This window comes from Hypomesus transpacificus, chromosome 15 (assembly GCF_021917145.1).
Source record: "Hypomesus transpacificus isolate Combined female chromosome 15, fHypTra1, whole genome shotgun sequence".
Taxonomy (NCBI): domain Eukaryota; kingdom Metazoa; phylum Chordata; class Actinopteri; order Osmeriformes; family Osmeridae; genus Hypomesus; species Hypomesus transpacificus.
In genome coordinates this window covers 14,679,388-14,693,660 of record NC_061074.1, presented here as the reverse complement: position 1 = coordinate 14,693,660, position 14,273 = coordinate 14,679,388, and the positions used below count along the sequence as shown (strand labels likewise).

The 14,273-nt window shown below is 39.3% G+C and overlaps 1 protein-coding gene across 1 annotated transcript in view; it reads right to left on the bottom strand.

The window, feature by feature from the left end:
- Positions 1 to 2,995, bottom strand: part of nectin1b (nectin cell adhesion molecule 1b) — a 65,832-nt gene extending 62,837 nt beyond the window's left edge. The window contains exon 1 of the mRNA XM_047036043.1: positions 2,105 to 2,995. Within this exon, the coding sequence (XP_046891999.1) occupies positions 2,105 to 2,156 (52 nt within the window). The 5' untranslated portion in view covers positions 2,157 to 2,995. The remainder of the gene's footprint in view (positions 1 to 2,104) is intronic.
- Positions 2,996 to 14,273: the final 11,278 nt, after the last annotated feature.

Genomic DNA, 14,273 nt, shown 5'->3' with positions numbered 1-14,273 from the left:
CTTGTTTGTGCATTTGAGAAATCCAAGTAGTCTGCAGAACATGTTGTATATCACTTAGACCATCAAAGGCACAAGGCATTTATGGCGATCCCCTTTAACCTTGGGGTGAAAGACGGAATTCCTGCCAAAGCATGTCAAAAGAACCAACAAAGTATGGGCAAAAACAAAAGGTTTGCAAACCCTTTACATCTTGCAAAGATGAGTTGACATGAATTACCTACTGTATACACCAATGAGTAATAACTTGTCTGGACTTTAAGCCAGATAACATATATCATTTTGAAATACAATAAAACCCTGTAAAACATGGACACAGTGATTTCAGTAATAAACAACACCACTCCCACTATTACTTATAAAGACCCATTTTCTGACATTTTGATGTGCAATATTCTCAACTGTTTCATTCCTTTGGTTGAACAGCTTCAAAGATATCCAACATGAATCCCAAGAGAACCAGTTAATCCTGATCTTCTCCACAAGCAAAGGGATCATCTCAATGTAAATCAGACAGGGCTTTTGATCAAAGGCGAGCATCAGTCTTAAACAAGTCATACCGCATAAGACTCAGTATCGAGCAAGGTCAACATCTTAAAGCACTATTTCTGTGTTCTGGTCAGTCTAAAGGAGGTGAATGGACAAGATCTTGAGGAAACTTGGCGTGTCCCATACATGAGGGACAAATTGCATACAAGGAAACTGCCTCTACATTCTATCAGCAGTAAATGTAATTTAGCAATTTATGGGTATGTAGTTCAAAGAGATATCAGGATATGTCATTAAATCAGTCAAATTATTTACCATGAATCAAGCTGATTGCATCATTCAGATGACAAGAATTACATGACAAGGCATCACCAAGGTCAAGCCCATTTAGGAAGTTCTTTTCACAAGAAACCCTACTATTGTAGAATGGAATTTTCCAATCCATAATGTAAACAGAACATTAAAGTTGCAAGGAAAGCCTGTTAGCTGAAAGCCCTTTGCATAATGGATTCATGTCTTGGGCTCCAAGCTACATGAACAGACAGGATTAGCTACCCTTCTGCCACACACATATCATTATTGTGTTACTGCAATGCTATTCTCCTTGACACACTCCTGATGCCTTCAATTTGGATTGACACATCACATACATAATCATGTATGTCCCTTCAACCTGACATAGAAGCACCTGATGTGAAAGTTGTGATTGTTTGTCCTCTGCATTGCCAGGATAAAAGCATGTTTGATTAATGTACTTGTATCTTAATTGTGACCACAGTCGATAATTATTTTTGTTTTAACCATATAATTTGACACTTGAAACCATATATTCTGTGCTAGGATGTGGATGAAGTACCTTCAGTAGGCCTATATAGTTTTCCATAGAGCAACAACATTCAAATCTTCAAATGCAATCCGTTTACTGAAAACAAATAGGCGGAGATCCTGCAATAAGAAGATCCATACAATTCATAAAATTGCTTTTCTTAATCTTCATTGAATATAAAGGGAATAATCGCTTCTTCACCTACAATCAAGGTACATTTTGCATTGATGACATCCCAAGGCTGAGAGTTTAATGTAATCCTATTAATTTTCACAGGTTATATTTGAGTTGGTTGCTCATTAAATGGTTTGCATACATTGCTTTGTGATGAAACGTGCATTCAAATAACGAAATCCTGTATACTGATCTATGCAATTGCAGTACTGACTCAAATTAGTGTTTAAAATCATTGTAAATCTTAGCATTAGTTTGTGCTGCTTGGCCTTGCATGTTAGAGCTACCTGGTCTAGAAGAATGTTTATGAAGTTTCAACGGCCAGATGCCTCGCACATCACTATCGCCATCTATCTTTCAGCACTGTTGTTGCGCTGGGAACAAGCAGCCAAAGTAGCCGTCTATTTCTCACTCACTGGGGATTTTTCTCTTTAGGTTTACAACGTTTGTCAAGTATGCACCTATCCTGTAACCTCAAGAGATTAGTTGAAAATAAATGCTACTGACCTGTAAGGGCTGATTAAGGTATTTAGATGTTAAGTTGTGTTCCAAACAATAAACAAAGACCACAAACGTGAATGGATTTCAAGCTGTTTCCAAAATTAAATGTGTGCTTACCTTGGATGTTAAAAGCCAGTAGGAGTATCCAAAGAGTTGTAGACATCGCCATGGCACTTCAACCACACGGACCTTTTCTGATACCCTGAGTGGATGGCTACGTTCACTCGAGACGATATGGACTAGGCATGCAAACTTCAGCGCAAATTCCTGTCCGTCTGGACTGCTCCGTTACCTTGAGAAGATGCTGTACTTTTCAAAGTATATAGGCCTACTTAAAGCATCAATAAGAGTCCACGGCTATTCCAATAACAGCTCTGGTAGCTTTGAATTGTGCTTCGTGATTCAAATCGGTGATCGAGTAGATCGAAGAAAGATTAAATCTCCCTTACAAAATGAATCCAAAGCGCGTCAAGCACACGCGAACGAGATGAGCTCAGTTCTGCAAAGGGTACAACAGATGAATAAAGGCAAAAAGAAGATGATCAAAAGCCGTATAAGTTCTGTTCAGGTTGTAAATTACAGATTCCTCAGTCTACCTTGAATCCCGTATTCATCCAGTGCTGCAGTTCGGAAGTGGAGGACCCCCTTCTGGTATTTTAGAGTACAGGCTAGGGGGCGGGAGATGCTCCAACGACAAGTTCCAGAAACAGTTCGTTCTTCTAAATGGCGCATAAACCGCAGGATAAAAGAACAGGAATCTAGTTGCTTATTGTATTGACAGGTCCTGAAACTTTAAAATTAAAACAAGGTTCAAACGTCTTTCTCCTGCCAAATTGAGAATTCGGCTCCGTGACTATGGTGAACAGTAGTTCGCTTCTATAGGACTTTTTTTAAGTCTCGAGAAATTATCTGAGCCCTTTTCACCGAATAGGCTACAATGTAGCCTAAGATCCTGCGATGAAGACTGTCCTTAAAGACTCCACAACCTGAACTGCCAGAGTAGCTGACAATCGCCTACGCTGAGAGATGAGAATCGTATGACGTTAGACAAGGAGGAGCCTAAGCGGCAAAGCTAGCCTACTATGGGCTAAAGCCACGGAAAGTTTTTATTCAGAAAACCTCGCTTTCCATAAGTTTTTGACAAATGTCTGACTGGCTGTCGCCTCTTATTGTAAGGACACAAACTCCTTATTTTGCATCAGTCAATGAACCAACATAATGGGCTTATATAAGTTAACTTTATTTTTCTGCATGTTAGCCTACATTTCATGCTGTTCATTCGTTGTGTAGGCTAACACCAAGTTATTTTGCAGTGCAATCTAGTCCAATATATTTTCTTCCCTTATCTTGCAATGCTCATAATAATACAAAATAAAGCTGTGTAACACAATGTTGCTATCTTTACAGTCTTTGTAAAGTGTGACACTATCAACAATTAATTCTGAATCGGTCAGATCTACTTTGAGATATTCGTGCTGTGAGTCATTAGATTAGGCCCACTCCTCAGAAATTATTGACAATCTGTTAAGTGACAAATTACAAATGAATTGGCAGATGAGTGTGAAAATACTTCCCTCTTGTGGACAATAGGCCCTTGATTATTGTTATGGATCAGTTAATCAATCGTATCTCCTTGAGTCCTATTTGGTATCTTTTTCCTATTTGCTTGGTAAGAGGGTCATTGTATATCCATCTTAATTCTCAAGTAGTATTGTATTATCTTCAATCCACAATGTTTTCATTATCAAACATTGGCCTAATAAAGGACAAGTTTTCTCTGCTAACAGTTGTGGTACAGCTATATTGCATTTCTGCTGCATTAACCAGCTCTGGAACAAAAGTGGAATACCAACAGGACTGCACTGACACTGATAAGCCATGAGGAATTACCTGACCACATACAATAACCTTGGACCTCTTCAAAATTGGGGTCAGTTTCTTTTTTGGATGGTAGCATTAATCACACATTTTATAGAATAATAAACAAATAAAACAAGTAAAATTTAGAAAAACATGGACTAAATAGAGTTTCATAACTGCAAGCATGTCCACTATACATATGTTAAAAGGACCAGTCTAAATGGAGTGGAAATCATCTATGTAGGTTGCTCATAGCGTAATGATCTATAATACTGTTTTTCATCCTTACTACTCTCTCTGGAGTGCAGTAAGCATGTGGATACCATCAAAATTGTGTAACAGTAGAATTAAGGTTACATTAAGCAAATGTTATGAAAACTGAACATAGAGTGCACCTTTCAACACTTATTCTAAATCAACCTTTAGTCACTGGTGCTTGCACCACCGTGCTTTTGGTGGATTAACCCCAATAACCCTTTACTGGGAGGCGGTGATTGATTTAATAGCTATTTGATGTAATTTAATACACTCATTCAAAAAAATGCAATAAACTGCAATAATAGTGTCACTGTCAGGGCTCTGGATAAAGCTGGACATTAAAATCAAATGAAGCGCAGGTCAGGCGAAGGAGCTACATATTCATAAGTACAATCAGAGGTATGGTCTGTTTCAGACTTTTTACTGTTTCACTAAACTTTTTTATTTCATTCACGAAGAAATGGACCATTCAAGCAGTCACATAAGTGTCTTATTCAGCATCTGCACATCATGATTACCATCATTTTACCCTGTTGAGGTGTATTATTTGTATTAGTCAAAGACATATTTCGATTGTGATTTCAAGTACCAATACGTTTTTGGGTGATTTTGCAGTGTGCAAAATGTGTTGAATCTCACTTTTGCACACGTCCAGTATGTCAAGTTTCAGAAACAGATATTGAGTTCAATGTGGCGACAACACATATCTTTCTTTCTCTCTCTCTCTCTCTCTCTCTCTCTCTCTCTCTCTCTCTCTCTCTCTCTCTCTCTCTCTCTCTCTCTCTCTCCTTCTCTCCCTCTCTCTCTCTCTCTCTCTCTCTCTCTCTCTCTCTCTCTCTCTCTCTCTCTCTCTCTCTCTCTCTCTCTCTCTCTCTCTCTCTCTCCCTCTCTCTCTCTCTCTCTCCCACACCCAAACTGCATCCCTCCATGATTTGCTTCTTTGTTTCTAGCTGTCTCCCACCTCATCCTTTCTGCTCTATCACTCTACTTTCTCTACAGAGAACAGTTCTCGACGGTCAGGTCATCTGTCTGTCAAACACATGCGATAAGAGCAGAGACAACAGCATGCTTCACTGTCATTCTGCTGTTGTCAGCCCATGCATCACAGGGGCCACACTATTACGTAAGCTGTCCTTCACAGACACGTGATGTTTCTAAGCAATGCACCACCATCATCAGCTTGTCTTTACTAAACCTTTATTACTTGATGTTTAGTCCTGTGATGAGATTCCCAACCTTGATGCCCTTTACCAACACATACTTCTTTTTCTTTGTTCAGTATTCCGAGTCAGCTACTTTGGCAACATACTCCGTGAAGCTAACATGCTAACCTGCACCTGTGCAGTAATTCATCTTTTTGTTATAGTAAAAGTAAAGTAGCATCATCCACCTGTGGGCACCTTACACACCTTTTGCTGATGTTCCAGCAGATGTGTAGGAAGTCACGTGGTCCATTTCCAAATCGCATTTGTCCATTTGTTTTATAGTAATACCGTAAGTACACCTTGTACAGCCGTTTCACATGGAGCTGTAGGAACACAAAAAGGGGCATTGCATATCAGTGCAAGATCTAATTAGTTTCATTGTAAATCATGGGCCAATGCAAAACAAATCACTCCTTAAATCAATTTTTTCCCGAACATATCAATGCTTAAAATTACAATGAAGAAAGACGGTCCATTCACCTCTAAAGCACAATTTGCCTCTTGCAAGATGTTGTGTTCCATATGGCTAAATGAATCTAAAATTTGAATTTGAATATGCCTAGTAAGCACACATTTTGAGATTGGTCTGTAAGAAAGCATTTACTTTCAAATGGACAAAATTAAAACAATATGGCAATATGGAGATGGCTGACAATTTAAAAAGGTTGTCTCTCAGAAAATGGAGCCACTGAATGCTGTTTACAGTAATGAAGCTCAACAACAACTCAATGGCTTAGATTGCTATTGGTTTGAAGTATTTTTTTAAAATCAGATTCCACTGGACACCTTCAGGGGTCTTGTAGAGTCCATGCCTTGGCAGCTCGGTGCTGTTTTGGCGGCACAAGGAGGACCAAAAGCATATTAGGCAGGTTATAATAATGTTTTGGCTCATTGGTGTTGATGATCATGGTAGAAGTTATTTTGTGTATGTATATATTAACAAAAAAACTCACCATTTACCAGTAAACTATGTTTTTTGTCTTGGACTATGCAAAGACCCTGCAAAGCCTGGCCTTTTTTATGTAAAGTGCATTATGTCCACACCATTCCAGGCTTCAGCCTGAGGAAATTGTTGCATTTCTTTATTTCAAAGGAATACATCATTAGTCTTTGTAGACTACCACATGCCTTTTGTATAGGCCTCCATTAGCTTCTGTTTATGTTTCCAATGTACTTCTCAGTCAGTAGCTCAGTGTATTGTATTAGCATAAACATTTCTGAAATTTGTTGTTTCTCACCCAACAATAAATCGAATTCTTGTAGGAGAAAGGCTGGCTGGGTTCCGAACTAGGGCTTCAAAGTCAACCTGACAAGGCCTTCTGTCCCAGCAGGGCTGAACATTTAGAGCAGATGAGACAAGGGTGCCACTCAGTCTCCAGAGACCTAACAAGATGTGAAGCTCAGAACAGTTGCAGGGAATAAACACGGTTTTAAAGTTGGATTTATGTCAAAGGAAAAGAAAATGAGAAAACAGGTGCTCACATACTACAGGATAGCGATGGATGCGATATTACACCATTATGAATGGTAGACATTAGACCCATACTGTTGAGTTTTTATAACAACACAGCCAACAGTTTCTGTAAACCAATCCGCAATTTGAACCTGGTTGGCACATAACACATGTACAGCACACATGTAATATACATATGTAGTGGGTGTACACTTTACTTTCTTCACAGTAAAAGCCAATGAGTTTCAGGTTGAAGAAATAATTGATTGTAGTAAACATAATTATCTTTTAGTAAACATAAAAATCAGTCCCACAGACCTGAACACCATACATGGGTTAATAGGCTTTTTCAGAATCTAGCCGTATAAAGCTTTTATCACTTTGATGCTTCATACGGTTCATAATGCAAGGCTTGGTCTCTCTCTACTGTCTAAATTATTTATAAAGAAATTGAATTTGACAGGTTATTTCCACATTGGGACTGAGTTAGTGACGTGAAAAGTTATACATTTTTCCTCCCACAAAATGTGCATGTTGGTCAGGTTAATCACGGTGTAGTGAGACAACATTTTCATCCATGTTCTGATGCAAATCTTGTATATTTTTATAAGCATTAGGTCTGAATTTCAGTCTGTATACTGTATATTATTAGGAAGCTGAAGCATGCGATGTTTGGGGAGGCAGGACATGTGTAGCTTGACTGGTTGGATAATGTTTTCTGTTCTGCATGATGGGCAACAGTGAGAAGTATCCCCCCCAAACCACCATGTACACATTAACACAACCAATATGTTGCTAATAGGAAGCGTGGCAATGTAACTTCTGTCATCCCCTCTCACACTGCTGAGTGTGATGTGATCCAGAGCTCTGTGTGAGTCAGTCCACTCCAGATGGTAGATCATCTGGAATATGTGGTCACAACCTGGGTTTCAAGGCACTGCCCACCAAGTAGGGAAATAGCAGCACACACGCACGTACACACATACACACACATACACACACACACACAGAGACACACACACGCATGAATATACACACAGATACACAGACAAACACAAAGTCATGTAGAATGCACTTAGAGATTCATGTTGTGTAATTGTAACTTGCTTAACTACATGCTCTTATGGTTTCTTCCCTTTGGCACTTATTTTTTGGTTGTTCACAATATGTACTTCTTGTTTTTGGCTACCCACAATGCTTTGGGGCTATCTTGTTGTTATTATCAGTGACCTATGCACTTTGTAAACCTCTCACTTGGAAGTCGCTTTGGATAAAAGCGTCTGCTAAATGAATAAATGTAAATGTAAATGTAATGTAAATGTAAAAACAAGAACACTGTAAGGTTGGCACACAGTTCGCCCCTGTAAGACCAGGTTTAAAATGACAACAACACCTTTAGCTCTCCAAAAAACACATTTGCAAATAAGATTTGTTTTGAAAGACTACATTTTCATTGCCAATGGGTCCTATTGTCTTGCCTTGCAAGGCTATTGGATAAATGTGGTCTTTCAAAAAAAAGAAATTAGCAACTACAGTAAAGTGCTAAAAGTCTGTGTACCTGACAAATAAAAGACTTGAACTTGAACTTGAACTGGAATTTAACAACAAGGGGTCTTACAGGGATGGATCTTTTGCATTAGGTACTAATCATCAAGATAAAAATCAATTATTATCTAACTAGGATTATTTAGACACATACATGGTTATTCAGCACCAATACCTCAGACCTCTTTGTGTCATTTCATCCCTCACTTGTCCAAACATTTCCAAAACCCTTTCACTTAGCAAAGTCTCTGAAGTTAAACTGCTGAGGCAGTATGAAGTGAGTCGAGTCGAACTGCTGCAAGGGAGGAATTATATCAGTGGATCTTTAATTTAAAGCCTGAGCTTCAAAGGCCTTTAAAGAGAAATGAGAAAACTGGTGGCTGACCATTGAGCTACCATCAGATGGGTGGGCTGTGACACTGAGCTCATCACATGGGTCATTCTGTGGACAGAGGAAGGAATCAGCAGTTCCTTGGATCTGATTAGCTTTGATTGTTACCTTCAAACAGCATAGGAATATACTGACTGGCCTCAAACATTAAGAATAGTTTATAACACAACTGTGACATTATTGTGGACAATACAGTTACTGGTCTCCACAAGCTGCAACTGTCAGAGCATCGTCTAGCTAGAACCATTTGCATTGTAAAACGTAAGAGACTGTATAGTTAAAGAGACTGAAATAAGAGTCCTTAAACATTTTACTCCCATGACATGCACAGGAAGAGAATGAAGTCCATTTAACAGGCACATAATCGGTTACATTTGGGGGACTTCAGGTGACCCAGTCTCTTTTCATGTCATCACCACCAGAGCAAAGGTTATGTCCTTGGAATTGCAGAATCAATGCCAAATCAATCCCCTTTAATGCTTATGTGAGAGAAACATTTGGTTTTCAATTAGATATCCACCCTGCCCCTCAGCAGGAGGTTACCTCACAGCAGCAGTGCAGTGTCGCTGGGCCTGCAATAATGATGCGGCTAATGTGCCTATCGAACCACATGCGGATTGAGAGCTCAGTCTGCCGCAGTATCTTAAGATAGCTCTACACAGTCGGTTTCTTCTGATAAGGTACAATCTGATCCAGAAGGAGATCAAGCTTGCTGCAGAAATATATCTGTTGTCTAAGAGAAAATAAAAATCCAGTCAACAATCCTTGGTTTAATATATTGACAGTCCTTACAAGGGGAGCAGCATGATTCTCTCATGTCAGTCTCATGTTCCTGTTGGAAAGCATAAAATCCGACACCCTATCTCTAATGCCTTTCTCCCCGCATGAGTCTGAATAATGGCTTCTGAAGGTGGCAGGAGGTTATCAGCTCTGAACTCCTGGTAAAGCCTGCTTTGAAATGTTTTGAAAGAAACTGATATTTTCACAGGTAAAGCAACATTTAAGCATAAGAAGATAGCTAAATAAATAAATAAGAAATATCTGCTTGTGTCACCAAGATTTCAGGGTGAAGAAATTGATTACCGCCTGTAGTCCGTCAGCATGTGTCCTTGATCCAACCTAAAAGCACTGAGATTACAGCAACAGCATGCAGGCTGTACCCTCCTGATAATCCACTTCCACATAGACCACTGCAACCTACTTTGTTTGCACTGTAGGATAAAACTTTGTCAATTGCATGCATTTGACAAAATGGCTGTATTCAGAGTGTAAAGAAAGTGAAAAGTATAGACAAGACTCTCTGCTGACCAGTGACAAAACATTTTCTGTTCAAACAATTGAACAGTTCATGTAAAAAACACTAACACATCTTCAGTTTAAGATCAGTTACCATAGATTAGTCATTTGTAGTGTGCATGAAAAAGTAGCTAGCTGGCTCATTGCTTACATTGACTGATTGTGTGATCCTGACACGACTTTGTGTGACTGCCTGTGAGTTTCACAAACCTTGGTAATTCATGTCTGATAACTAAAATTGATGATGTCCTATTATGGATACCTTGATTATACAACTAAAGAGTTTGTCTCATGAAACTATAGTAACAAATAGAAATCCCCTTTCAATCAAACGGTTAAAGACAGAAAATGAACTGGAGTTAAGAACTTTGAGTACGAAAAAGAGATTTAGAAAGAAAGAGACACAAAGAGAGCAAGAGGAAGGTGATGTATTGTAGCCAGTTTTGAAGCCGGTGTCGGAGACGTGTGCAACATTATCTGTGTGCTGACCGGATCCCTTGGCTGTGCTTGCTGTGGGATGATAACGCAGACAGGAGCCGGGAATGAAGCAGGGTAAGACTCCTCGAAAAGTTCTCTAATCAGTCTGATGCGCTTACTGAGCAAAGACTGAGGGAATTGAGGGGAGGAAACACAGGTCAGATAATAAGACTTACATCTGCACTGAAGAGAGAAAATTTGATTTTCATGAGGGATTCCTGGTTGAGGGATAAGAAAAAGTAAATTTGTCTTATCGCTCTTCATAGAGGCAGGATATTGATAGTATGCAAACTGTATTTTGAGACTCTCATTGGAAAGTGTCAAATTCTTCTATCGCAATATATTTGACCTTATTTGTTGGCCTACTTGCATGTCATGTATTCTTGAGCTTGCAACCCCCTTTTCAGTTTGTCTACTGAGTATATCAAATGTTTTGATAAAGCTGCCAGTTAATTGAACAGATGGATGACAGTGTTGTGGGTCTAGATAACTGTGGGGTTCAGTTTGTCCCAGTTGCTAGCTGCCCCAGGAGACTGTCTTCTCAGCCCTCCCAACAGGGAACGTTCTGCCTCCCTCCATATCTGCCAAAAGGAAAAGTAAAGATGAGTTGGGGCCAGCGTGAGCAAATATATGAAACTAGGCTCATCAAGTCAGAATTAGACACAGCATTTGTTGATTTTCTGGTGATATTATTTAATGATAATAATACAGTACAGTAGCTTGGTAGCTAGTTTAGGGATCTAATGCTTCCATGTGGTTGCAAACAAATCAGGTCATGGTCCCAGTGATGTCGTCACCTTTAATGTGTGAAGGTCACTTTACGTACTTTACAATAACCTTCTGGCTGTTCAATGTGTTTCGCAATCTTTTACATATATTCAATAAACAATTATCAACTACAGATATGGAACGGAATGGAAGTCCAGTCCAGCAAAAAACAAATTCAGAGCACACAGTGTGAAGTGCTCATCTGTCGGATTTTGAATGATGTACTTTACTGTAATTGGCCATAACATAAGATAACATTATTGAATACAAAATCAGGAGCTCGCGAAGACAATAAGCAGCATCTTATATCAGACATTTTCTCCCTTTTCGTCCATCTGAACAAATCGAAGAATGCATTTCTCCCCAACAGCATTTTTGCCTGTATGGATTGGAGTGGCAATTCAAAACCACTTTTAAATGGATACATTAGAGAAAGTAAGTTTGGCTACTGTTTAAAGTGTGGTGCTCCTGATAATACTTTGTCAGAAAATGTCGAAGTTATTCTTTCACTAAATGCAGGAATACACTGACTGCATATGCATTAAATTGGGTCATCTGAAATCATTTATTCACTTTAGGACTAATGAGTAAAATATGAACAAAACCAATTGGGGAAATACATCATTTATTTCTTGATTGCTGTTAATGTTAAATGGATGATTCAGAATGGTAAAAAAAAAAAATCCTAATGCTCTTTGTGAGTCACTGAAGACGATCTTGTGAAGGCAGTCTGCCCACTCCTGACATCACAAATTACCAGCTTCCTTACTGTAAGGGGTGTTTGGAGGTTAAGGCCACACTCATTTTTCTAATGACTATCTTCTGATGATGACCCATGATAATAGACCACCATACCAGAGCTAAGAAATAAAGTAGTCTTAACCTTTAACTTCACCATACAATAGTCCCCATAAATGAGGAAGTACAGTTCAACAGTGCCCTGTGTAGATTCTGCTATCAATTGAACTGAGGATTAAGAGGCATGAGGTTGAGCCAGCAGATGACAAAGGATAGACTTTAGGTCACTTGGCAGTCTTTCAAGGGAGAGTCCAGTACTTAGATAAGGAAAATGAAATGACTGGAGGTGATGATAAATTTAAATATCAGGACAATTTTCATCCATAAGGTATTGTTATTGGGTACTTTGAGGAAGCATCTCTCCAGCATTAAAGTACAATTTTCCATTGTTGTATCGTGTGACCTCTGAAATGAAACAATGACACGTTTACCCTATAAGAATATCTTTTCGGATAAGCATTTGGTTTGATAGCCCGATGTGATTTCTCTCCCAGCCCATGCAGTAGTAAAAACAACTCTCCATAGATGTGTCTTATTTCTATGTTATTAGATATGTCAACATTGGCTGAGCTAGTGTAGCCTGGGTCTCACCTAGTAGCTACTCATCCTTGTTTTACATTCTCTTAGTACACCATATAATCTGTGGCACAGTGAGACTCTTTCTTTTTTAAGTCTGTGGCAGCTTTTTTTATGCAAAACAAAGCAACACCTTGCAGGTCTACTCCTGAGGTCACATGGGGCTGTGCTGATGTTTTGGTGGTAATCATATATATATACATACCTCCAAGTGGGGTTGTATTACAAGGGTGTATGTTGTGACCTCAGGTAAAAATAATTATAATAATTCCTGTGGATTCCTTGGATTTGAAAAATGTTGATAGACATGAACAGTTTGCATCAGCCATAACATGATGACCACTGTGAAGTGAATAACACTGATTATCTCATTATCATGACACCTGCCAATGGGTGGGATGTATTAGGCATGACAGTTAATTTATTTTCCTCAAAGTTGACGTGTTAGAACCCGGAAAAATGGACAAGCGTAAGGATTTGACTTTGACAACTGTTGTCAGAGCAACTCCAAAACAACAGCTCTTGTGGGCTGTTCCCGGTCTGCAGTGGTCAATACCTCTCAGGAAGAAAAAGCGGTGAACCGGTGACAGCGCCATGGGTGGCCAGGGCTCATTGATGCACAAGGGGAGTGAAAGCTGATTTGTGTGGTCTGATCCAGCAAATTAACTTTTGTAGCACAAATAGCTGAAAAAGTGTAAGCTGGTTCAAACAGAAAGGTGTCAAAACATACAGTGCATCATAGCTTGCTGTGCAAGGGGCTGCATAGCTGCAGACCAGTCAGGGTGCCCATGCTGACTACTGTCCACTGCCGACAATGGGCACATGAGCATCAGAACTGGACCACGGAGCAATGGAAGAAAGTGGCCTGGTCTGATAAATCACAATTCCCACTCAGGGAACAAGGAACAGAAACTACAGTGGGTATAGGGGAACAGTCAACACCCACATGTAAACAAAGCAAAGATCCTTCAGAAGATCCTTGCAAAAACTGAGAGATCAAGATAAAGAACTACAGTCAGTAAACTGTGTGTTTAGCTCCGGGATTCACAGTCTTGTTGTGTGGGGAAAGGGATGCATACAAAGCCTCTTGTTATAAGCATACTCCAATACAAACTATCATGCTGCTGTACAGAAGAATCAGACTAATTGTTTGTAATGAACGGCACAACTTGAATTTCTCTTCAGTTTAAATTAAACTCCTTGAGTATCAATTTATTGTTGCAAGCATATCATCGTTGTGCCTTGAATTGTACATTGCTATTGCTCTTAGCGTGACGCATGGAACTTTACAGCACTGACACTGGGCTCGCGCAATCACATCTCTTAACAGACTCCACCCCTGTTTCTTGTGTCAGATGCAGTGGCTCAGAGTCCGACCAATTGTGGTGGGCCGGTGTGAGCAAAAGCATTTTTTTGTCCCGGTCTAGCCCTGACTATATCTGATGTTGCCAAAAAACTTTTGAGAATGTTCATGCAGAACTTGAGAAATGCATTCTAATTTGACAATTAAACAGTAATAATCATTCAGTCAATTTAAGTAGGGTCTTAGCAAATTGGATAACAAATTAGGCTACATTATACATTTTAGAGGGATTCTAATGTTCTTTGTGCAAATGTTTATGGATCCTCAACTTGGTAAATTAATCAAACCAACTGAAA